Source organism: Prionailurus bengalensis, chromosome A2, assembly GCF_016509475.1.
Source record: "Prionailurus bengalensis isolate Pbe53 chromosome A2, Fcat_Pben_1.1_paternal_pri, whole genome shotgun sequence".
In the NCBI taxonomy this organism is placed as follows: domain Eukaryota; kingdom Metazoa; phylum Chordata; class Mammalia; order Carnivora; family Felidae; genus Prionailurus; species Prionailurus bengalensis.
The window spans coordinates 168566501-168592003 of NC_057348.1; the positions used below are offsets into that span (position 1 = coordinate 168566501).

General features: G+C 45.0%; 1 protein-coding gene across 5 annotated transcripts in view; it reads left to right on the forward strand.

Annotated features, from left to right (window-relative positions):
• Positions 1-6085: 6085 nt before the first annotated feature.
• The window catches only part of DYNC2I1 (dynein 2 intermediate chain 1), a 69469-nt gene continuing 50051 nt past the window's right edge, over positions 6086-25503 (forward strand). For 4 of the 5 annotated variants that reach the window (XM_043590063.1, XM_043590064.1, XM_043590065.1 and 1 more), the window contains exons 1-6: positions 6108-6232; positions 13052-13105; positions 14264-14678; positions 17508-17599; positions 19512-19820; positions 24616-24692. In XM_043590063.1, the coding sequence (XP_043445998.1) occupies positions 6218-6232; positions 13052-13105; positions 14264-14678; positions 17508-17599; positions 19512-19820; positions 24616-24692 (962 nt within the window). In that variant the 5' untranslated portion in view covers positions 6108-6217. Of the gene's footprint in view, positions 6233-13051; positions 13106-14263; positions 14679-17507; positions 17600-19511; positions 19821-24615; positions 24693-25503 lie in introns of all 5 variants that reach the window. The other variant, XM_043590062.1, reaches the window with a different exon arrangement.

The window sequence follows — 25503 nt, forward strand, 5'->3', positions numbered from 1 at the left end:
TGCTGACAGCTCAGAGCCTGGAGCCTGCTTCGGATTCTGCATCTCCCTCTCTCTCTCCCCTCCCCTGCTTGTTCTCTCTCCCTCTCTCTCTCTTAAAAATAAATAAACGTTAAAAATTAAAAAAGTATATCTTCTATTTCTGTCTGCTGAGTGTCCAGAAGCAATGGTACCCCAGTACCAATAAGCACAAATAACTCCCACGTCTTGGCTTCTAAATACTATTCTCCAATAAAAGGAACCAGAGATCTCTGGAGAAATAGTTGACTTCAGGGCTGGAGCAGTGAAAATACAAGATAAGCCTGGAATATTTTGTTGTGCCAGGAGGTAAGAAAATGCTCAAAGAATCACATAATGTCAAAGGACATGGGAGGCAACTTGAAGGGCTCTTGCTGACTAAGTCTGGGACTATCTGAGCAGCAGAATCAAGGATGACATTGGCAGATTACAAGCCAGGGAGTAAAATAGGAACCAATGAGCCCACACTGATGTAGATGAATGAGCGAGTGATGAATGCACAAAAAAATAAGCCACTGGAGTCAAAGAAATGGAAAATCCCCACTTAGCAGTCATTGTAGCATAAGAGTGAGTTATCAACGGAGGCTAAGGACGGTAGATGAGGTTTGATAAGGAATAATGCTAGAATACTTTCTACAAGATACTTACCAATTTAAGGGAAAGAGGAGCACAGCAGCATTTCTGGGACATTTTGCCGGAGAGCTTGAGAAAGCTTGACCCGAGTATAGGGACTCGGGGGACAGGTGCCATGTAGGGTCCCCATGTTCTTACTGAGAATTAATTATTCCAGATCGCAAGAGACTGAAGAGCCACAACAACCACATGCAACGTGTGTTCTTGTGTGGGATCTGGGCTTTGGGGACAATCTGTGGAACAAAGGGGTCTGTCGTTTGGACAGTAGAGTTGTATCCATGTTGACTTCCTGACTGGAGGGAGGGCTGTGGAGTGGAGGCTGTCCCTGTTTTGGGGAGACAAACACTGGAGTGTTTCGGAGTGATGAGTAATCATACCTGAAGTTCTTTGTCAAAGAATTCAGGACAAGTCTAATGATCACAGGTAAGTGTGTGTGTAGACAGGTAAATAACTGCTGGGTGACAGACAAGTGGAGCACGTGCTGGGTGGTTCGTGGTGGGAATCTGGGCAACGAATGGAGTGCTGTGTACTTGCATATTTTCTCTAAGTTTGAAATTAATTTGAAAGTCATTTTTTAAAGTCCGTGTTTCGATCAAATGGCCAATTCAAAATGCGGATTTGATTGAATTTCTTCTGCGCTTGGTTTCCTTTGCTCCTATTCATGACAAACAGAGCTTGCCACACTTGACCCTCCTTCTTGCCTCGCCTCCCGACCTAGGGTCTGCACTGCTGCTCATCCCTGCCATACCCGCTGTCACCTGTCTGTGCCTGTATACCTGCTGTTCTCTGAGTCCGGACTACCCTTCTCTCTCTGTCCATATGCAAAACTCCGGTTCATCTTTCAAAAAACAATTTGTATATCTCCACCGCTGGGAAAAATTTTGTGATATTTCCCTCCTCGTGTTAATCCTGTCTGTACCTTATGCTCATGATTATGCTTTTCTGCTGTATACCGCTCAGCCCTTAGGAGCCTGGAGGCAGCTCTGTGCATGTGACGGGGAGCCCTGATATTCTTGGGGGAAGTCCAAATGAGGTGGTACATACTAGAACCCGCAACTGAAGCCATCTATCAAGTCACAAGCCCCATGTTGGTTTCTGTTGCTATTGAAGATGATATTTGCGTGGCCTCACTGGGTCCTCCGCTCAGGTCTCATGAGGTGAAACCAAGTGTTGGCTGAGCTGTGGCCTCCTCTGGAGACCTTCAGCTGAGACCCCTCCCAAGTTCATTCAGGGTGTTGGCAGATTTCAGTTCAGTGCAGCTGTAGGGCTCAAGTCCCTGATTTCTGCCAGCTGGCAGCCAGGAGTCACCTTCTGTGTCTCCCACTTGCCCCTCCTTCGACCCCTCCTAGTGTGGTAGTTTGCTTCTTCTTCCAGGACAGTAGGAGTGTTTCTCAGATGTATCACCTTCTTTGGAAGTCAGGCCCACTCACGAAAACCTCCCTTTTGACCAATTAGTCAACTGATCAGTAACCTGACCATAGGAGTAGATCCCATCACATTTACAGGTTCTGCTCACACTCAGGAAGAGAGAGAGTTAAACAAGAGCATAGATGCCAGGGACTGGAATCTGAGACCAGAGTTCTGCCTACCGCCATCTCTTCATTGATGCAAGTGCTCCAATTATGGCTTCATACGGTAGCAGATAATTTATAGATTTCTGAAAGAAGGTTCTAATTTCGGTATCCCACCTATTTCCATCTGCCCTAAATGCTTATAATTTAGGTGCTAACATATAACAATACTAAACTTGTTAATCACTAACACTGTGGGCTTAGTTTGCCACAGGCGATGTTCTGGGTACTTTGCACAATTGCTCATGTAATCCTCACGACTGCTCTACAGAGTTAGGCACCTTATAATACCCATTTTACTGAAGAGCTAACTGAGGCATAGGTAGTAAAATAAACTGCCCAGGTTCACACAGCCAGTGAGAGGCTGATCAGACTTCTCACTAGCACATTAGCACATAAATTAACTCACAGGTAGGTTTTGTATCATACCCACATACACAGACGTTCCAGTGACCCCAAATTCAACTGACCTGGAAAACCAATGAGTTTGGGACAGGAAAGTTCTTGACTTCTGTAACAAAGTTGCTTATAACTGAAGAAATGTTTTGTTTTTATCATAACCTGGAATTGCAAGTTGGTTTACAGTCTAGTGAGGGAGATGGACACATGTGTTCAAGTTCTAGAAAAGTGGATGCAGTAGAACTGTAACAAACCATTTGGACCGAGTGTGAGCAGGGGAGGATCTGTGCAGGGTTGCTGCAGTGAAGGCTCCAGGGGGATTGAGGCAAAGCTGGCTGGGGAAAGGGGCAGAAAAGCAGCTTTGTGCAATGAGGCTTCACAGTATGCAGAGCCCCACAAAGCCCACTCCTGGCTTCCACTTATCTCCAGCCCACCTTCCCTTCAGCATTCTGGTCCTAATTTTAATGACTTACCATTGCCCAACAATGCTTTAAATCGTCACGTCATGCCATTCAAGGCCCCTCACCACCTGCCCATGTTCCCTTTCCAACCTCCTCTCTGACCATCTCACGCCACCCCATGCCCCCTGCCACCCTCACACGTACCTTTGCTAGAGACCTGGTCCGCTCCACACCGAGGCCACTCGCCACATGGGGCTTTGAGCACGTGAAATGTGGCTAGTCTGACGGACGTGTGCTGTAAGTGTAAAATATACACTGGGTTTTGAAGACAGTGTAAGAAAAATGTAAAATAACATTTAAATACACATGATAAAATGATAGCATTTTGTATGTATTGGGTTAAATACATTATTAACTTTGATTTCACCTCTTTCTTTTGCTGGAGAATGTTTTATGTGGCTCACATTCTATTTCTACTGGACAGCACTGTTACAGGTACCGTTTCTATATTTCCCGGAAGCCTTCAAAGCCTTCTTCTCTTTGTGCTTGTCCCCATATTTGTGTTCCCCTCAAGATGTTCTTTCCCAGCCTCTCTTCCTGGGAAGTTGTGCCCTTCCCAACCTCAGTCCTTTCTTCCAGACAGCCAGCTGTCAGCTCCTCACTCACTGCCTTTTAGCAGTAGCTCTCATGGGTTCATATTATCTAACAACTGTTTGTTTGTCCTAGCAGTCACCAATCACCAGCTCCTAGAGGTCCAGAGAGTGTTTATGTAGCTTTCTATCCCTAGCCCTCTGTCACTTCCCAGGTCATCAAGTGAACTTAGGAAGGCATCTATTGAATGAACGCAATAAAAGAAAGATTATATGAAAGGTAACTGCTCGTCCAATGAGTTACGTAGAAAATGATTATTTTAGCAAGTCTGAGGAGAGAAAGACTGTTTTCGCTCCCGCTATAGCCCCTTATTCGGCAAATGCAGTGGGGAGAGTGTGAGAGAGGAGACAACATTTGACAAGCCTGTGAATATGGTGCATCTGGGGAGCTCTCGGTCATTCTGTTTGCTGATGAAGGAGGAAAGAGAGCCAAGGTGGAGATGGAAGCAGGGAGTGAGCTGCAAAGGGAGCTGCAGGGAAATAAGGGGCAGAGTCCACACAGGATTATCGTGAGTCTGGTTTCACTTGGGGGGTGACGGAGAAGGGCTTAAGGGCCACATCCAGGTTGGCCGTGCGGTGTGCACGACTTTGTCTAATGCTGTGGCTGTGACTTTATCCTGATGTTCAACAGAATCTGAAGCTGTTCCAGAATCAGCTGTGTTCTTGGCTTACAAAGAGTGACACAGTGGTTAAGAGAATGGACTTTGGCATCTGACTATCCACCAGCCTGGCTTTGTGAATTCAGTCAAGTCAGTTAACCTTTGTGGCCTTCAGTCTCCTCATCGGACAAACGGTAACATGCCTACCTCACGGGGATGCCACGAGAATTAAGTGAATGGTGAAATGGAAAGTTTTAGTTTGGTGCCTCACTCAGAGCAATTCCTAAATATATCATTGGTACCACTGAGACTGCCTTTCCCACCTTCCTTTTGTGTTATGTTCTTCCTAAGTGCTAATGAGTGAAAATGAAAAAGGTAGTAGTGATATGCCCAGACCAGAGTACAATTAAATAGAAAAGGCTTTTGGGATCTGTTATAAATTTCTCTAAGGCAAAAAGCCTGGTAAATGGCTGGAACAAAGTAGACAGATCCATAAAACTGTAAGCTGGTTCCTAACAGTATGTGGTTGAATAATACGACATCTGCTAAACAAATTTTGTATTTACGGGAAAGCATGATATCACAAGCACAGACTATTAATAACATGCTCACTGAGGTACTTCTTAACACATGATTTGAGAGCGTTGTGTGCATGCAAACATGAGTGGAATCTTTTCTTTCTTTTTTAAAAAATGTTTTATTTATTATTTCTGAGAGACAGAGACAGAGCATGAGCAGGGGAGGGGCAGAGAGGGAGGGAGACACAGAATCTAAACCAGGCTCCAGGCTCTGAGCTGTCAGCACAGAGCCCAATGTGGGGCTTGAACTCACAAACTGTGAGATGCCCCAACCTGTGAGATGTCAGGTGCCCCAAGTGGAATCCTTTCTTAGTTACATTTGCATACTAAACAAATCCAAAACAGTTTGTGAAAACACAGCTAAACATCAGTTATAACCTGCATCACTGGAATTGGACCATCCCTCTTCAGTCTTGAATGTTTAAGATCGGCTTTTATAGTAAGTTTCAAAGAAAATAAGTCTGATAAAATAAGTCTGAGATGAAGAATATTTGTCTTAATATTTCAGTTCTTGTCCCTTGTCTTTTATAAAAAATCATTCTTTCAACAATTACATTTTCAAATACTTTATGATTCCGAGTATCTAACAGGGTGTGTAGTATCAAATGATATATATGGGAAAATAATTTCTAAGGTGCAAAACCTTCATACACAGATGAAAAGCTCTTCTCTAATCTGTACATTTGCTAAGTCGAATTTCGGGGTGCTTAATTTTCTTGCTTTTAAGAGGTGGGACGTGAGATTGCTTCCTGATGCAGTTTCAGGACCCGAGAATACCGCCCTCCAGGCACCTGGTCGGTGGGCTCTGAGGATAAAAGACCCCAGAAGATTGAGTTTAGCCGGTTAAGCCGCAGTCGGCTCAGCAGCCATGCCTCAGTTTCCTCGTTGTAGCTCCGGATGTCCAGTGACCCGGCTCAGCTCCAGTCCTCCCAGCCTGGCCGGAGGGTCAGCCCAGTTTAGTTCCCGCGCCAAGGCCCGCGCCCCCTCACCCAACCGGACGCTGACCAGGCAGGGGACCCCGGCTTCGGCCCCTTAACGCATCACCGGGCGAGGCCCGGGTTGCAGGGGCGGGGGGTGGGGTCGGGAGTGGACGTCAGACGGGCCAGCGATCGCTCGGCCCTCTGCTGCTTCTGCCTGTCAGTTGCTAGGCGCCGGGGAGACACAGGCGCTCCGGGAACGGCCGCGGGGCGTTCTGGGATAGCGGTGGCCCGGCGCTCTTCTGCTAAGGGCTAAGGGCCGGAAGAGCGCAAGCACGCTAGGAGCAGGCGCGCGGCATGCCGGGACAGCGGTCGTTCGGCGCTCGGTTGCTCGCGCCTGCCAGTTGCTAGGAGCCGGGGACGCCGGCCCCGCAGCCGCGGCCTGCGAGCGGCGATGGAGCCCGGGAAGGTGGGTGCGAGCGGGAGGCTCGCGGGGCAGGTCCCGGGGTCGCCCGTGGGCCCGGAGCGCACGGTTGTCGGCGTCCCGGCCTCCCTCCCGCCGCGGTCGCGTCGCGTGTTGGGTGTTGTAGGAGTTGGTCCAGGGCGGGCTGTGGCAGGGTGTGCGCGTCGTCGGGAGCCAGGTGGTGGCGTGGACGGATGGAAGTACAGAGCGGTGGACTCTTGAGTGATGGGACGGTGTTGCTCTGCGGGGGGTCACCCCCTCATCCTCTGACCTGCGTCGCGCCCAGCTTCCGAGGGCGGGAATGCAGCGAAGTGGCTGGAGTTTGAATTCTGGCTTCTCTACTTCCTTGCATGATGTCTAGAAAATGACATAACAGGTCTTATTTTGTAGTTCATAAAGTTGGGACATTAATAATAGCAACTTCATAGGTGTTTATGAGGAGCCAATGGGATTTTGTAATAAAAGTGCTTAGAAAGGTGCTTAAAACAGTGTTACTAACACTCGGTAAATTTTGTTTTTCTCGTGTATTGATTCCTGAACAGTAAAAGATGAGGGTTTTAGTTTGCATGCATTTCCTACTTTTCCTTATTTCTCTTATTTTTGTTTTTTCCTTTATCATTTACTTCTGCAATGTTAACTAATATGCTTTAAAAATTTTTTTTTAATGTTTATCTTTATTTTTGAGACAGAGAGAGAGACAGCAAAAGCGGGGGAGAGACAGAGAGAGAGACAGCAAAAGCGGGGGAGAGGCAGAGAGAGAGGGAGACACAGAATCGGAAGCAGGCTCCAGGCTCTGAGCTGTCAGCACAGAGCCCGACGTAGGGCTCGAACTCGTCAGCTGGGAGATCATGACCTGAGCTGAAGTCGGAGACTCAACCGACTGAGCCACCCAGGCACCCCTTAACTAGTATTCTTTATATCTATTTTGTGTTATGTCAACTTTAGATAGTATCTTTTAACTTTCCATTGGTTAGGATTAGGAAGTTAGTATCCTATGCTACCCTCCATCTATTTTAAAGTCCACCAACTTCCTGACCCCTGTCATCTTCCATACCATTCTCTTATATTTTCATAAGTCATTCTTAACCTACATTCTCTGATTTGTTTGTAGGTTGATTTTGAAATAGAAAACCAATCCACACTGTAATACATGATTAATACATGAGTAGTATTTACTGTAGAACTTAGTAATGTGAATGCACCAACAGAGAAAATGCAGTCGTGTGTCCCTCAACTCCTGCTGCTCAAGGAACTATGTTCCTGGCATCAGAGTCACTAGATCATATTTTCTTACTTTAAATTAATTGTACCACACGTAGTTTACTTCATATTTGGAGCATGTCTTTCTTAAATGGTTCTTTGGTTTTCCTGTAATTTGTATTTGCCTTCTCTTTGGCAAAAAAGAACATATCCCCTTTTTCTTAACCTTACCACTTACATATTTTAGCTTATTAATCAGTCATATTATCTGTTTAATAAAATCTGCTTTAAAAGATTCTTCTCAGAGTTCTCTGACTTCTGTTCTAATCATGGCTAATTTTTTTCTAGACCTTTTTAGAGCTATTGTCTGGGAATTTCTTTTATGTGTAATTCTGGGTTAGGTCTACTGTTTTTTTGGATCCAGTGTCATCAGCTTTCTTGAAATCCCCCTTTCTCCCCTGGAGTAAATCCTCAACTACCTTTTTAAATGAGAGTATGTAGGAAGAAAGTCTTTAGTATACTGATATGCTTGTTTGAGACTTTAGCCTAGCATAGAATTCTAGGATCAGAATTAATTTCCCTGGGACTTTGAAGGCATTCTGTTTTCACCTTCTAGCAACCAGTTTGGCTGATGAGATATTTTTGTAAGTAACATTTTCTTTCCTTCCAGAAGATTTAGGATATTTGTGGTGTTCTGAGCATATATGGCAATGTGTTTATTGTGGGTCTTTTTTTCATTCATTATTTTTGACATTTGATTTTCCCTGTCAGAATGAAAACTCAGGTCTACCTTTACTTCTAGGACACTTTTTTCTTTCTTTCTTTTTTAATATTTCATTCATTTTTGAGAGAGAGAATGCGTGTGCTCACGTAAGGGAGGGGCAGAGAGCAAATCCCAAGCAGGCTCCTTGCTGTCAGTGCAGAGCCTGACACGGGGCTTGATATTACAAACCATGAGATGATGACCTGAGTTGAAATTGAGAGCCAGTTGCTTAACTGAGCTACCCAGGTGCCCCCAGGACATTTTTTTCTATTCTATATTTACTTCTTTCTGTTTTCTCCATTCTCTCTGGAACTCTGATTTCAGCTGTTAGATGTTGAATTCGTGGCACATATTTCCCATCTCCTTGACTTTATGTTTTCTATATTCTGGTTTCTGCAACTTTAATGTTGACTCCATCTACTTAATTGTTAAATCTAATTTAATTAATTAATTAATTTTTAAAGCAAAGAACTTTTATTACTTGTTACAAGTAAAGGGATAGGGAGCATGGTCTCCCCTTGGGGCAAGTGCAGGAAGCTTTTTTAAATTTTTTAAAACTAAAAAAAAAATAAAAAATTTAATTCCCATAGAGTTAACATACAGTGTTATATTAACTTCTAGTGTACAATATAGTGATTCAACAATTTCATAAATTACTGAATGCTCATTAAGACACGCACACTTCTTAATCCCTGTCACCTGTTTCACCCATCCCCCCCACCCCTCACTCCTGCTATCAGTTTGTTCTCTGTAAGTTAGAGTGTTTCTTGATTTCTCTCTCTTTTTTCCCCTTTTGCTCATTTGTTTTGTTTCCTAAATTCCACATATGAGTGAAATTATATGGAATTTGTCTTTCCCTGACTGACTTATTTCACTTAGCATAATACTCTGTAGTTCCATTCATGTCCTTGCAAATGGCAAGATTATATTTTTTTTATGGCTGAGTAATATTCTATTGTATACGTATACATTTTTTCTTTTTAAACTTTTTTTAATGTTTATTTTTGACAGAGAGAGAGAGAGAGAGAGAGAGAGAGAGAGAGAGAGAACATGAGCAGGGGAGGAGCAGAGAGAGAGGGAGACACAGAATCCAAAGCAGGCTCCAGGCTCTGAGGTGTCAGCACAGAGCCCAATGTGGGGCTTGAACTCACGAACTGTGAGATCATGACCTGAGCCGAAGTCTGACGCTCAACCTACTGAGCCACCCAGCAACCCCCCCCGCCCCCGCCCATGTTCATCAATCAATAGACACTTGGGCTGTTTCCATAATTTGGCTATTTTAAATAATGCTGCTATGAACACTGGGGGGGGGGCATGTATCCCTTTGATTTTTTTTTTTTAATTAATATTTCTCTTTTTTTCTTTGGGTCATTTTCTTTATTTTTTTTTCTTGCAAGATTTTATTTAAATTCAAGGTAGTTAGCATACAGTGCAGAATCGGTTTCAGGAGTAGAATTTAGTGATTCTCACTTACATATAACACCCAGTGCTCATCACAACAAGTGCCCTCCTTAATGCCCATCACCCATTTAGCACATCCCTCACCCACCTCCCTCCGTCAAACCTCAGTTTGTTCCCTAGAGTTAGAAGTCTTTTCTTTCAGGGTCGTTTTCTTTGTTTATTTTTCTTGATTCTTCTCTTTCTTATGTCATTTTTTCCTCAAATGCCTGATTGAGTTTTCATATTTTTGAATGAAGCACCAGATTAATTAAAGTTAAGTTTTTTGAATAGTAGGGGTTTGCTTTGCTCGTTCCCTCTGAGTCCTTTCCCAGAATTGTTTGTAAAACCCTTGTTCTTAACCAGTGAGTTAGGATTCCAGAGCATGGAGATTCCTCAGGCTCTTTACTTCCCCAAACATTTAATTGTCAGACATGTATTTCCCTATTAGATCTTTTCTCTCCGCTGGCTTTCTGTGATCTTGGATGACATAGTTCACCTAGTTGATCACATTTTGCATTGCTTTGGATTATTTTGGGGGTTTTCTAATACATATTTGTAAAATAAACATTTCAAAGTAGCAAAAGCAGCTACTGAATACCCATATTAGGTTCTCATTTGCAAGTTGGTCATTAACTTTTTAGGAAGTTAATCTCCTGGTTATTAGAACTTAGTCATGTGATTATTAGAGTGCTGAAGAATTAGCGTATTTTGTTCCATAAAGTCAAGGGAAGGATAAAGCCTTCATGAAGTGATTGGAATAAAATTGTACTGGACTTTTTGATGTTGTTTAATTTTTTTTTAATTTATTTATTTTGAGAGAGAACACAAGTGGGGAAGGGGCACAGAGAGAAAGAGAGGGAAAGAGAGAATCCCAAGCAGGCTCCACACCATCAGTGCAGAGCCCGATGTGGAGCTGGAACTTACAAACAGCGAGATCATGACCTGAGCTGAAGTCAGACACTTAACCGACTGAGCCACCCAGGCGTCCTGATGTTGTTTATTGTAACTTTACCATGTACCAAGCTCTTCTTCGGGTTTGTGTCAGTATGTTTATTTGCTGACATCATAGCTATCACTAACATTACAAGTTTTGTGTTCTTTATTTCTGCTAGGATCATACCAGGGTTCAGTATTGTGTAGTTATTCTTAGAAAAATAAAATTTAATGGCATGTTTGCTGACTACCCTGATAAGGGTAGTGACAGTTTTCAGTGACAGTTCTTTAAAAACACTTTAGTTTGCCTTGCTTCCAGTGTTTATGACTTTTATTTATTTCAGCGCCCAATGAAAATTCTAGAAATTTCTAAATTTTTCTGTTACATACCAAGTAATTGGTAATGTGTGAGTTTATTATTGTCATGAAATTTATTAATCATAGCTTGAAATGTGTAAACATATATATGTAGATATATATGTTTATATTTAGGTTATCCTTAGAAGAAAATAAATTTCTACTTTCTTTTAAATGTTGTTATGAATTAGGAATCTCCATGTTCCACCCATTCACTTAATGGTAACTGCTGTTAACTGTTCAGACAGGTGTGGGGCAATTTCATTCTGTTTTTCAAAAGGCTGCATGTTCTAGGGCAAGTACACTGAGCTCTCTGAGAATGGTCCTCACTGACCCACTTACGAGGTTCTCCTGCATGAAGAGCCCTAACATTTAGCGGCTCCTGGCAGCCTAAGGCCACATCCCTGTGGTGGCCCAGCCCCCCGGGGCTGCTGTCTGGCAAAGCTCAGGGCGGTGGGAAGAATGGTCGTTTTGCCAGCACTTGGATAGGCCTGCCTCCCCTTCTCGTACATTTGCAGTTGTACACCCTTCCTCTGTCCCTTGGAGAGGTCCATGTGTGTCTGCAACCCAGGAGTGTTTCTCCCTAGGACCTGAGAGCCATCCTGGAAATGGAAGGATGAGGCCTCTGTGGGAAGGTGGGCTGCTGACTTGCACAGCTGCCTGCCTGCAGACACAGCCAGCCTGGCTGCATTTACGCAGACCACCCCTGGGTGACTTTCCCTGCCCTGGCTGCTCCTTTCAGTGCTCCCAGCCCCCCCCCCCCCCCCCCCCCCCACTGCGGGAATGGAGTTCGGCAACCCCCTGCTGTCAGTGGTTTTTCTTTGACCCTCTCCCTACACTGCTGATCTGCAATCCACTCCAGAAGGAACTCAGTACATTTTGTGGTTATAGTATACTTTGGCTAGAATCTTAAAAGTGATTGCTTTGTATTTATTTCTAATTAGCATACTTATGAACTATTGTGAATGATTTTTCTATTTCCCTAATTTTCACACCAAGATTTTTGGTGGCTTATCCATGAATATTCGTTTTTCATTTGTACTACATTAGCTTTGAATCTGAACCTTACAGGGGTGCCTGGGTGGCTCAGTCGGTTAAGCGTCTGACTCTTGGTTTCAGCTCAGGTCACAATCTCACGATTCGTGGGTTTGAGCCCCATATCAGGCTCTACTCTGACCACACAGAGCCTGCCTGAGATTCTCTCTCTCCCTCTCTCTCTGCCCCTCCTCTGCTCTCTCTCTCTCAAAATAAATAAACTTAAAAATAAAAAAAATTTAAAAAAATCTGGACCTTACAAAAATCTTACCTTTTTTTTGTACCCTCAAAGCAGTGTTTCTCAAAGGGAAAATAAAATAATCTGGATAAATCTCTCTTGTTGTCTACAGAAAACATCCTTGAACAATTTGCTTCGTGAGTTTCTTTCATTATTCAAGTATGTCTTGCACGTGGCAGGTGAACTGTATATGGGCCTATGGAGGAGTCATGTTGCTGTGTGCTCAGCCCCTGACAGGGGCAGCCTGCCAGACAGGGACACTTCAGGGGAAGCAGGGACACTTCAGGGGAAACTGCTCCATTGGCAGCTAGAAATGTTGGGCAGTGGGACTAGACATTGACACGGGGCACTGGGTGGCATGGGGAAAGGTGGGGAGTGTGTGTTACCTACTCTTATGAAGTACCCAGAAGAACACATACTATAATCGTTTATAGGTACATTTAGACTAGGGAGTAATTTAAAAAAAATTTTTTTTAATGTTTATTTATTCTTGAGAGACAGAGAGAGCGAGAATGAGTGGGGAAGGGGCAGAGAGAGAGGGAGACACAGAATCTGAAGCAGGCTCCAGGCTCTGAGCGGTCAGCACAGAGCCCGACGCGGGGCTCGAACTCACAAACCGTGAGATCATGACCTGAGCCGAAGTCAGACGCTTATCCGACTGAGCCACCCAGGTGCCCCAGGAGTAATTTTTTTAAAAGTCTGTATTACTAATGCCTTTCCTTCTAGTAGGTAGTGATTTCTTGCACGTCAGTGACTAATTGCCATTGACTTACATGGCCTAATAAAAAAGCAGCTGACTAGAGCGACAAAATTAGTTTTTTAAACTTTAAAAATTCTAACTTTATAATTTTCTTTTTAGAGAAGAACGAAAGATGATACTTGGAAAGCAGATGACCTCAGAAAACACCTCTGGGTAACATGTTTTAAAGATTTGGGTTGGGGTCCTTTTGGACCTTGGATGGTTTCCTGGACAGTTTTATTTGGTTTTCAACACAGCCTAACTTTGCTTATGTGTGGCTCATTTCAGAAGCATTCTCGACTCAGAGATAAAGCTGTACGGTTAATAGCTCTGGAACTGTGGTGGGAACGGGGTTGCCCAGCCCAGCGTCCCACCAGCTCCATCAGGTTTCTGTTAGGGTTCAGGGCGTGTGCCGTGTGTGTCTGTGCATGCGCGTGTTAGTGTGCACTGTGGGTGCGTATGTGTCTGTGTGGTTTCTCTGTGAGAGTGTGTGTGTGTGTGTGTGTGGTATGTTTGTATGTGTGTATTTGTGTGTGCACGTGTGTGTGTGTGTGTGTGTCTGTGTGGTGTGTGTGGAAGGGGCTTGGGCTGTGAAAATTAATTAAAGGAAAAAGGGGTCGGGAGGCCAGCACTGGGGGGGCTCAGGCACCACCACTCCACTGTCCACTGCAGACCCGACGGGAAGAGATGCACCTTCCACGTGATACTATTTTGCCAGCCCGGCAGGAGGAAGGAAGGTCTCCTCCTCCCCTGGCGACAGCTCAGCTCACGAGCAGCCACCACACTTCGGGCTCCCAGTTCACCCCTCCCGGCTCCCCCTTTCCTCTGTGAAAGAGCCTCCTCTCTCTCCTCTGTTCTGCAGAATCACCTGTGGTTTTGCCACAGCTTAATTGTCCCAGACGGCAATTCTCTGCCGTTCCTGAAGAAACCCATTTTTGCTGGTAAAATAACTGGGGGTTTTATCTTTAAGATTAATGGGTTGAGATCGAGACCTCCTGAGAGTTTTATCAGGGAGAGTGTCCTTGTTCTTTGAGTGGGACCCAGGCTGTTGCTGTCTCAGAGACTTTAAGACACAGCTACAGTATGCCTTTCTTTCTCTTTCTGTTCGGTATAGTATTTCAGATTTGACTTGCCAGCAAAAGTGAATGTCCCTTGTGAACGGGTGCCCGTTGCCAGTCGTAGAAATGCTCCATCGCGTTCTGCTTACTGTGGCCTCAGAGACGCTTCTTCCAGGCCCGTCTTGCTGGGATGGAAAGCTGGGGAAGCTAGTGTGAAGACACCTCAATGAGCAGGACTCACATTCCGGATTCTGCTTTCTTTCTCTTGGTTTAGGCCGCACACTCAGGTAATCCCAAGGGAGATAAGAAGCACAGAGAAAAGAAGCTTCGTAAGGAGTCAGAAGTGGACTTCCCTGAAGACAAAGAGCAAAAGCATAGGGACCCAGACCGAGACACCAAGCACAGAGAGAGGCCTGCTGAGAGAGACGGTCACGCGTCCAGAGAGAACCCTCGTGGGGACAGAGACCGAGAAAAGCCAAGGGAAAGGAAAAAGGACTCCAGAGACCGGGACAGAGAAAGACACAAAGAGAAATACCGAGAGCAGGACGCAGAGAAGTCTCACAGTCGAGGAAAAGACAGGGACAAGGACAGAGAGCGCAGAGCGAGGAGGGAGGAGCTGAGGCAGACGGCCCAGCACAACCTGCTGGGCTGGCAGCTCCCGGAGCCGGCGGAGCGCAGGGCGCGGGCAGGTGCGTGTCTCTGCCGCAGGCGGCCCCGCCTCAAGCCCCCCGTTGGCTGTGTCTTGTCCGCATTTCTCCGTAAAAGAGCTTCCTCGGAGCGGTTGCTCACTCATCATTGTGTTTCCCCTCGTGCTTTTCTAGACGGCTGAGCTTGGGCCTTGAAGGCGTAGGCCTCTGGTGTGTGTGTGTCCTTTTCACTGTTTTCTTTTCGATATTTTAAAAACTCATTCAGTCAGTGAAAGGAGTAACACAGTTTCTCATTTGCTAGAGTTTTACTCTTGAAACTCATTAGATCACCCAAGTAAAGCTGAGTCTACATTGTAAATAAACAAATATAGTGCTTTTTATTTATTTATTTTTAATTAATTAATTATTTTTTTAATGTTTATTCATTTTTGACACAGAGAGAGACAGAGCATGAACAGGGGAGGGTCAGAGAGAGAGGGAGACACAGAATCTGAAGCAGGCTCCAGGCTCCGAGCTGTCAGCACAGAGCCCGACGCGGGGCTCGAACTCACGGACCGTGAGATCATGACCTGAGCCGAAGTCGGACGCTTAACCGACTGAGCCACCCACGCACCCCAAAAATAATGCTTTTTGATAAAAATACCTCAAAAGTGTCAGTTTTATTGTAAGTAAGATTTAAATGTTTTTGTCTAAATTCCCAGGATTCTAAGGTGAAGGTGCATGCCCCCCGCCTTAAAATGGAAGTATTGTATTTTTTAAATTAAACTAGCTGACATAAACAAAAAGGAACATATTTATTACTATTTTTTAAAATCATGTGTTTTTTTTTTAAGTTCATTTATCTATTTTGACAGACGGAGCATGTGCACACACGAGCAGGGCAGGGACAGAGAGAGAGAGAGAATCCTAAGCAGTCTCCGCGCTGTCAGCACAGAGGCTGAGGTGGGGTTCGATCTCACGAACCGTGAGATCACGACCTGAGCCAAAATCAACAGACAGACGCTCAACTGACTTAGCCACGCAGGCACCCCACAGAAAGGAATATATTTAAAGAACGTGTAGGAATTGTTAGAATCGTCAGGAAGGCTGGAGATCCTGGTTCCGAAAAGGATGGACACCCAGGCCCTTCATTCCTGTTCGTGTTGCACGCTGTCGCCTTCTGCCGGGCCACTTCAGGTGTCGGCACACGGCTCAGCAGCGATGCAGCTATGGAGGCGTGAGTGCATTTTTGTTGGGTGAGGTATACCTAGGGGTGTGCTTATGGGTTAGCGGGTTCACCACTCGGTAAGTGTAACAGCAACTATCCTATCCGTTGCTGCTTCTTAGTATTATTATATTGATGCTCTTGGTATTTATTTCTAATAAAATCTTTTTTGTTCTCGCATCACTCTTTTGTGGTTGCTACCTGACCTTATTTCTTCAAGGCATTATTGATACGAGTAATCATACGATTAGACTGTTTGACATTCCTTCCCCTTCCTTGGCATTTCTGGGCCCTTCCCATCTCCTCTGAGCCTCCTCTTCTGGGAAGTGTGGCCTTGCTCTTTGGGCCACCTCATCTGCTCCCTCCCTCTTACTGCATCCTTTCTCATGATTTTATACACTTGTCATCTGTTCCTGATTTCCAAGTTTTGGTCCCCAGCTAGGTTTCTTCCTTGAGTTCTGGGCTTACACATCCTCGTGTCCTTTGACATCTGATGGATGTTGCAAACATAATGGGTCCTGACCTGAGCTTCTCAAATCCCCACAAACCCTACTTCCCCAAAGCCTTACCCATTGTAGTTGATGCAGCTGCACCCTTCCCTTCCTCGGGTTGGAAAACCCAGGAGTCGCTCTGACCCCACTCTGTCCTGCAGGCTCCCATAACCCGGCCCCTCTCTGCATGCCGCACCTGTCTCCCTGAACCTGTTTGGATCTCTTGTATTCCAGGCTCCTAGAAAAGCTATCAGTGCTCCATAAGGACTTTCTTTCCATGTTCTCTGTTTAATTTTGTCCTCATCTTTTAAAATGTTGATTCTCTTAATTTTAAGCCTAATGACTGTTTTTGTTGTCTGTATAGATTCAAAAGTGAAACTCTAGTTTGACCAGCAGGGAGAGATCTCAAATTGTGGGTAGGGGTGGGTTCTCCTCACCACAGGGGCCTCCCCCATCCCCCATCCACTGTGCCCTCAGCAGTGGGCTCCAGGAGTTGTGGAGCTGGTGCAGTTCCCGTGGCATCCCTGAGGCAGGCATCTCTTTCTTTGCAGCCAAGCACTTGGTGATGGCCCAGCTTTTCTCCATGGACTGGGCTTGGCTTCTCTGAGTGCTTCTGTCAGTGACCAGGAACTTAGATGGCATGTGTATTTGGGCTGGTGCCCCTCTTGAATTTCCAGCGGGGCCAGTCTCATATTTTCCAGGTTCCCTCCCTGGCAGTTGGCATTGTGACTTCCCTCTTTAGCCCATTTTAAGTTTAGATTCTAGAACTTTCCATTCTTTTAAAAAAATTTCTTACTTATTTTTGAGAGAGAGAGGGTGCATGTGTGTGCAAGAAGGAGAGAAGCTGGGGGGGGGGGTGGGGAGAGAGAGAATCCCAAACAGGTTCTGTGCTTATTGCAGAGCCCAACGTGGGGCTTGATATCATGAACTGTGGGATCGTGACCTGAGCTGAGACCAAGAATCAGACGCTCAGCTGATTCAGCCACCCAGGCACCCCTAGAAATTTCCATTCTTGATACTGGAGGATGTGTTTTAACTGAAGAATCTGTTTTCGTAGGTGTTAATATGTAATAAATAATTAAGTAATATGTACAGTAGAGATTGCAACAAGATATTAGAAGATCATTTTGATGTGCGAAAGTTTGGAAATGTTGAAAATATGTTCCATTTCTGTAGGCAGCAAAGCAAGAGCGGAAGAGAAGGAGAGGAGAGACAAAGGCTCTGAATGGGGGGACGAAGAGAGGGAGAGGCGGTACCGAGAAAGAAAGGTAGGCCGCAAGCCCAGGAGCGGGTGCTCACGCAGGAGCGTTAGAAACAGCTTGGGAAAGTGTCGGAACAGGATTCAAGGTCTGAGGAAGTTTGCCTCCGCTTTTCCCTCACACGCACGTGTTGTTCTTCTGTTCCGAGAGAAGTACGAGGTGATTTTGGAAAATTTAGGAAATCCAAATAGTAAGAAGGAAATAAAAACAAAGTCCACCCAGAGACAATTATTGATAGTATTTAAGTATTTATCCTGATAGAGTAGGTCTATGTACGTATTTGTGTGCATGTGGGTGTATACACACGTTTTCTTCACGTGGAGTTTTACTCTTATGAACTGTTTAAACGATACATTTGGAGCAGTTTTCTAAGTCCCGTTTCTCTATAATATTATTTTAATGGCTGCATAATATAACAGTCAGTGGCATGGGTGTGTCATAGTTTTCTTGGCACATCTGCTCTTGTTGACGCTCAGGTTGCTTCTGGATGTTTTTTTATTATAAAGACATGCATGGGGTAAAGTCTTTCCGTTTATTCACAGTTATTTTCTTCTGATTAATTTCTGGAAACGAACTTGCTAGATGAGAGTAATGTAAACTTACTCCATCTGCTCTACATAAAAGCTGTGATTAGCTATATCGTCAGAGTGTAATTCCCCGTGTCCTAGGCAGCCGCTGGACACGATCATAATTTTTAATCTTTGCTAGTTTGATCCAGAACAAGGGAGCACTTCTGAGCATTTTATGAAAGGGTTTCCTGCCCTCTTGTCAGTTATTCCCTGTGTGCATTTGCTTCCTTTCCTAACAGAGCATCTTATTCTGGGAGGACTTTAAAGATGAACTCCCTGCTAGTTACTTATGTTTCCACTTCTGTTTTGAATTTTTTTCATGGAATCTTTGTTTTTATAAGTAAGTTCAAAGTTGTGAGGTAGTCAAATTTGTCTTTATAGTTTTGGTTGTTGATGTAATGCTTGGAGAGCCTTTTCCCCACCAGCATTATGTAAGTAGTGCCTGTGTTTTGTTTTGGGTCCTTACAATATTTTTTACCCCTTACGTTTTTAATCCCCATAGAATTGATCTTGGTGACGGGTGTGTGGTAGTAATCTAACTTTACGACCGAGGAGTTTGCCCATATGGTTTCTTTAGGAAGGTTGTCCTGGCAGAGTGAGCAAAGTGGGTGGGAGTCGGGTGAAGGGGAGGAGTCGGGGGGCCGCTGAGCGGCCATGGGGGGTGGTGGGAGGGGGACCACAGGGACAGAGCCCTCCGGCTGTAGAGTGAGCGGTGACAACCTGTTGGCCCTGGTGGGAGGAGAAGGGCATTTCTGTTTGGGGTCCTGGTGAGACATCTGATGATGATCCTAAAACTGTGAGCTCGAGCCGGAAATATGACCCACCCACAGCCTGTTCTGCAAATAGCCACGCGTCACCATGGGACAGTGTCACCCGTCGTGGTTTGGGGGTTACAGAGGTGACTAGACAGTGGTGCCCAGTTTTGAGAATCTCCCTGTGGGGGAGCAGACACGTGAACTGCCAGGGACAGGGGCTGGCGGGCACATGGTTCTCTGTTCACAGAAGTCACACATCTCACGGCAGGGAGCGTGGGTCGGTGGAGCGCAGGGTGCAGTCAGAGTTGGGGAGGAGGTGACAAGAATGACCAGGAGAGGCTGCAGAGGAGGGGGCACACCTGCCGCGCTGAGGGGTTTGCACGTGGGTTCCACTTCAGGGTGAAGGCCGGTGTGCTCCGTTGCCTCTAGACTGTGGATTGTGCGGCCGACAGCAGGCATTTCCTTCCAGAAGCACATCTTAGGGTCAGGATGGAGGAGTGAGCGGCAGTGCGGCTCCCCTGCCTTCATCACAGCAGGTACGAAGGCCAGCGGCCGTGTTCGTGTGCTGACGCAGTTTTCCGTGGGTCCCGTTCACAGCTGCAGTACGGTGACAGTCAGGACAATCCTGTTCAGTACTGGCTTTACAAAGAAGGAGGCGAGCGGAGACACAGGAGGCAGAAAGAAGCAGATCGAGAGCGGAGACATCGAGAAAAAAGCAGCGTGAGGGAAAAAAGAGACAAGCACTCGAGAGAAAAAAGTAACTCGTTCTCTGACAAGGAAGGGGAAGACAGACACAGAGAGAAGCGTCACAGGGAAGGCGCTCGTCTCGACGAAGAGAGGCACCCCGGTGACACGGGTAGAAAAGAGAGGTCGTCAAGAGAGGAGCTGACGAAAAGAGAGTCCAAGGTACCGTTTCTGACGCTTTGTAGCCTTTGTAGCCATCCCCAGGTCACCACTCTTAGAGAGGAGGTAGATCTCCGTGTGGCCAGATGATAAGACCTGTTGCTGAGAAGTAGTAACCTTGGTAAAGACGTGATTCAGTCTGTGCAGTGTGACCAACAGAGACTGCTGACCTACTAGGAAATAGGAAGTCACGTTTTCTGATTACATCGTGAATGTACTTTTAACATCTATTCAGAAATCTATCATAAAACTGAAATTTTGAAACATTAAAAAGACAGATTTTTAAATGGCAAGTAAGTGAATAATTTAGCAAAACGTTTGAATCGGAATTAATAGTATTAAGTTTACAAAACAAAGCCAACAGAACACAAAAATAAAAGCATTGCTTGCAAAGGGCCTGACGCTGCAGTTGCTTCATATTTTCCCATACTAATTGTATTTTTTGTTCTCGTGTGTACACTGTTTGCTGTGCTGTTTTCCCAGACTCTGAAGCAAAGCGATTTCATTCTCCTGCCTCTTGGCTGTGCTCCCTGTCAGGTGGAAGCAAAGTGAGGGGCAGGTGGTATGAGTCGCGGGGCCTCAGGCCTTCAGGGGCACAGACTGTGGTGGCTCAGCCAAAGCCTGGGACTCTGACTGACAGGTGCCCGGCCACGAAAGTGTGTCTGGTGGAGGAGTGCGTGTTAAGGATGTCCCAGAAAACCTTTGCAGTCGCTGCCTGGCCTCGTGGCCATCCCAGCTGGCTCTTTGCTGAGTGCGATAAATCAGCCCGGTGCCTGCACCAGGTGTTGGTACCTTTGCCAACACCTTCCCTCACAGCGGGACTGCACCCCTACCCTGTCACCTGGCAGCCTCCACCCCTCATCAGAACACTGGTCATGTTTCTTAGCAGTTGTATGACAGGAGCAGTTTTGTTAACCATGTGTGTATGTGTGTATCCCAAGTCCCTGGACCTCCCTTGGATCAGCCCCACTGTGTGTTTGCATTCATAGCCATGTACTCATGTCAACAAACTGAGGGAGGCAGTAATTGAGAAGGGACCCTCACCGAGAGGTATTCATCCCTCTTGTGTTTTAAATCGCTTTCCCTAGGGGCACCTGGTGGCTCAGTTGGTTAAGCGTCCAGCTCTTGATTTTGGCTCAGGTCATGATGTCATGGTTCTTGAGTTCAAGCCCCATGTTGGGCTCTGTGCGGACAGTGTGGAGCCCGCTTGGGATTCTCTCTCTCCCTCTCTCTCTCTATTCCTCTCCCGCTCACACTCTCTTTTTCTCTCAAAAATAAATAAGTAAACTTTAAAAAACATTAAGAAAAATTCTTTCCCTAGATTAAAATCTTTTTAGTGTGTTTTTCTATTAATTTATTATGATCGTTCTTAAGCATACAGCAAAATCGACAAGTTTCCACCACCTAGATCCTACCACTAACATTGTATTGAACTTGCCTATTTTACGTTCCCTAGATCACATTTAGTTCCTAGAAACAACCGGTTTGCTTCCCCACAGAAATGCCTTTTTGAGACTTGTCACAATATACACATCTGGCCTAAGAAATGGCCCCGTGTTAATAAAACCACTGCCTTCAACAATGCTCTTTCCATAAGGATTAACGTAATAATTAGCCCCAGGAGAGACTCTTTTGACAAACTTCTTTCTTTTCAATAATTTGTTCATATTTGTGGACTGGCCACTGTGTGATGGCCTTTGTTCTATGTGCTGAGAACACAGCTGTGAACACAAATTTGTATTTTTTGTGGTGTTTAAGTTTCATTGGGGGAGCCATACAATAAAGAAATAAATAAGTATACAGTACATTAGAAGCGATTAGTGAGCACTGTGTATTTAGCATTTCTCTTTGCCGTGACTTTCAGGCGCTCAAAATATGCTTTTTAACTTAGTTACTATGTTAGCCTGGTGATTGATGTGATCTCCGCTGAGGTGACCATCAAGTACGAGGGCCAGTATTACTAACTGTGTAACAGGTGTAAGCCAGGACCGTTCCCGGGGGTCGTGTTCTCCGCCATTCTCTCTCACTTTCTCTGTATGGTTTTTGGTCTGTTATTTTAACTGTGTGTGACTTTTATTGTGTGCCTCTTCCAGTTTCTCTTTTTTGTTTTTAAAGTAGGCTCCACACCCGAGGTAGGGCTTAAACTCACACCCTGAGATTAGGAGTCTTGTGCTCAGGGCGCCTGGGGAGCTCAGTCGGTTGAGCTTCTGACTTCAGCTCAGGTCAGGATCTCACAGTTGGTGAGTTCGAGCCCCGCATTGGGCTCTCTGCTGTCAGCACAGAGCCTGCTTCGGATCCTCTGTCCCCTACTCCCTCCACCCCTCCCCTGGTCGCTCTCTCCCTCTAAAAAATCAATAAAACATTTTTAATAAATTAAAAAAAAAAAGGTTCTCTCCCTCTTCCCCTCTCCCCCACTCACGTGTTCTCTCTTTATAAAATTAAAATCTAAAAAGAAAAAACGAGTTGTGTGCTCTGCTGACTGAGCCAGCCAGGGGCCCCCATCCTCTAGTTGTTTTTGTTTTTTTAAAGTTTATTTTGAGAGAGAGAAAGAGAGAACACGAGCATGAGCAAGCAGGGGAGGAGGCAGGATGGGGGTGGGGAAGAGAGAGAGAGAGAGAGAGAGAGAGAGAGAGAGAGAATCCCAAGCAGGCTTTGCACTGTCAGCTCAGAGCCCGACTCAGGACTCGATCTCATGAATCACGAGATCATGACTTGAGCTGAAGTTAAGAGTTGGACGTTCAACCAGCTGAACGACCCAGGCGCCCCACTCTTTCAGTTTTCAGGGACGAAGAAGGCATGGTTAAGCATAATAACTATAACAGAGTGTCTTCTAAAGGTAACTGAGCAATATTGACTTATCTACCAGAAGAATCCCATGGCCCTAGCCCTCTATTAACCACTGCTGAACATGGACGTGCTCCTTTCTGCTTTTGGGGTAGTGACTTCAACAGGTCCTTGTGGGCATCTGTTGCTAGCCAGAACCCTCCTGACCAGCCCACACAGTTTGGGAACAAAGCACTGAGCTCATGGCTACCTTTTCTTTGTTTTCTTTTTATCTAGATAGCCATTAAATCATAATTTTTTCCTACCTAGAACTACTGATTTCATTTTCTCCCCATTCCAATGTATTTAGTAGACTGATGCCAGACTGTTCTTCCTGTTAAACATGTAATTATACTTTTCTCTAATTAATTTTGGAAGAATTTTTAAATACAGGAAGAAGTAAAAAAAAAATTTATTCATGAGCCCAGACTCAGAGATAATCAATTTAATAGTAAATATGTATATACTTACAATTCTTTTCCTATATGAAAATGAACTTTATAAATGAACTTTATAAAAATGCAAAATTAGAGTCATGCTATTTTTTCTCTTCATTCTGGAAAATAAATTTAAAAAAATTTTTTTAATGTTTATTTTTTTTTGAGAGAGAGACAGAGACAGAGCATGAGCGGGGGGGGGGGGGGGGGGGGAGGGGCGGGGCAGAGAGGGGGAGACACAGAATCGGAAGCAGGCTCCAGGTGCCAGGCTGTCAGCACAGAGCCTGATGTGGGGCTTGAACTCACGAACCGTGAGATCATGACCTGAACCAAAGTTGGACACTTACCGGACCGAACCACCCAGGTGCCCCTGGAAAGTGATTTTTAACAACTGGATACTTTTTTTTTAAATTTTTTTTTTCAACATTTATTTATTTTTTTGGGAGACAGAGAGACAGAGCATGAACAGGGGAGGGGTAGAGAGAGAGGGAGACACAGAATCGGAAACAGGCTCCAGGCTCTGAGCCATCAGCCCAAAGCCTGACGTGGGGCTCGAACTCACGGACCGCGAGATCGTGACCTGGCTGAAGTCGGACGCTTAACCGACTGCGCCACCCAGGCGCCCCTAACAACTGGATACTTAATGGCCATCTGGTATCCTTTCATATGGTCATAACCTTATTTATTAACAAGTAACCTAATATTGAACATTCAGGTTTTTTGATTTCATAAATATTCTGTGACGAACAGATTTAAAACCTTAATACATGTCTTTGTTTTCTATGAATAATTTCCCAGAAGTAGAATTTATAGGTTGAAGAAAGTATTTGAATATTTTTAGCTATTTTTAAGGCTTTTGATACACGTTGTGTATTGCCCTCCAGATTGTCTTCCTTAGTGAGTGATTTAGTCCTGCCTTCCTTCTGCTCTGCACTCTTCAGGGATCAGTCCCCAGGTCTTGTAAGCTTTCCCTGCCCTAGGGAGGTACTCCCCTCGTCCCCTGGGGTCTTGTCACCAGCCAGCTCTCCCTCCAGACCCCCCACCCTGCAGGTCTTGCTTCCTGCCCGCGCTTATTCAACAGATGCCTCTCTCGTTTCAGTGACCTACCTGGATATGTTGGTTTGCAATCTGATGGTTTTAATTTTATTTTTATAGATTCTCTTAATTCAAGAGAAGATTGTTTACATTCTCTTTTTTGTAGGTAGATGGATCTCTGAAGTAGCCACATTATGTTTGAAAGTGCATAATTTTAAGCAGTGCAAGGGACCAGTCAGATTTATCTGAAAGTAATATGAAATTGATAAGTATAAATTTCTTTAACTTACTGAGGTAATGTATCATCACCTTTTAGTACACCTTTTCTTATCTTCCTTACAGTAAGTATACAATTTACTGAAGCTAGCTGGTAAAAACATACTTTAAAAGAATAGAGATGCTTTTGTGGAATTTTGAGTCCATGCTTGTTTTAGAGAGTTCACTAATTACAGTTAATTTACTATGATCTATTAATGAATGTCATGGAATTTTCTGTTTCATAGGACAGTGAGCACAGAAATCGGGGTGCAAGTTCAAGGAGAGATCCGACCAGCAGCCAGGAAGGATCATGCGCTCTCTGGTGACTATTATGTGCACTGTGCTTCTTGAAGAATGCTTTAAAATGATTTTTTCTTACCGGTCCTGATTATAGCCAGTAAATGAAAGTGAAGTATGGGTATACTCATGTACTCCTGATACAGCCCCTCCAAATTATATCCTAGGTGCCCTGAAGGAGCTAGGAAGCTTGTTAGAAATTATTAGTCTTGTTTTGCTTTTTTAACATCTGCTCATACGAACTTGGAAAGTTAGCACTGACTTTGGAGTGCGAGGGTGTGTGTGTGGGGGGAGCCTCTGGCCTGTGGCACAGCTGGAGAGGGCGGGGCCACTGCAGGCGGGCTCCTGGCACCCTTCCCTGCCAGCAGGTGCCCCCTGGCCAGTGTGTATAAGTCAGAGCACAAATCAAATATGCCTTCTTTGGCTTTGTAGCCTTGGTGAGGGCCAGGGTGCAGGCACCAACCTGCTGGAGTGGCAGGCCTGCCCCCTCTTGGGACGTTGGGTAGTCCTCCAGAACCTTTTCTCCGCTGGTGAGGGTCTAAGGAGGGTACCTATTTTGTGTGGGTGTTGTGAAGGTTACGGATTAGAGTTTGTGTGTAAAGTCTCGTTTTTGTAAGCTCTAGAGTTTTTAAAAGTTTTTATTTAAATTCCAGCTTAACAAGCAGTGTTATATTTTATGTTAAATTCCAGTTAACATATAGCGTTATATTAGATTCGGTGTAGAACACAGTGACTCAGCACTTCTGTACATCACCCGGTGCTCATCACAAGTGCATCCTCGTCCCCAACACCTGTTCCCCCATCCTCCCACCCACCTCCCCTCTGGTGACCAGCAG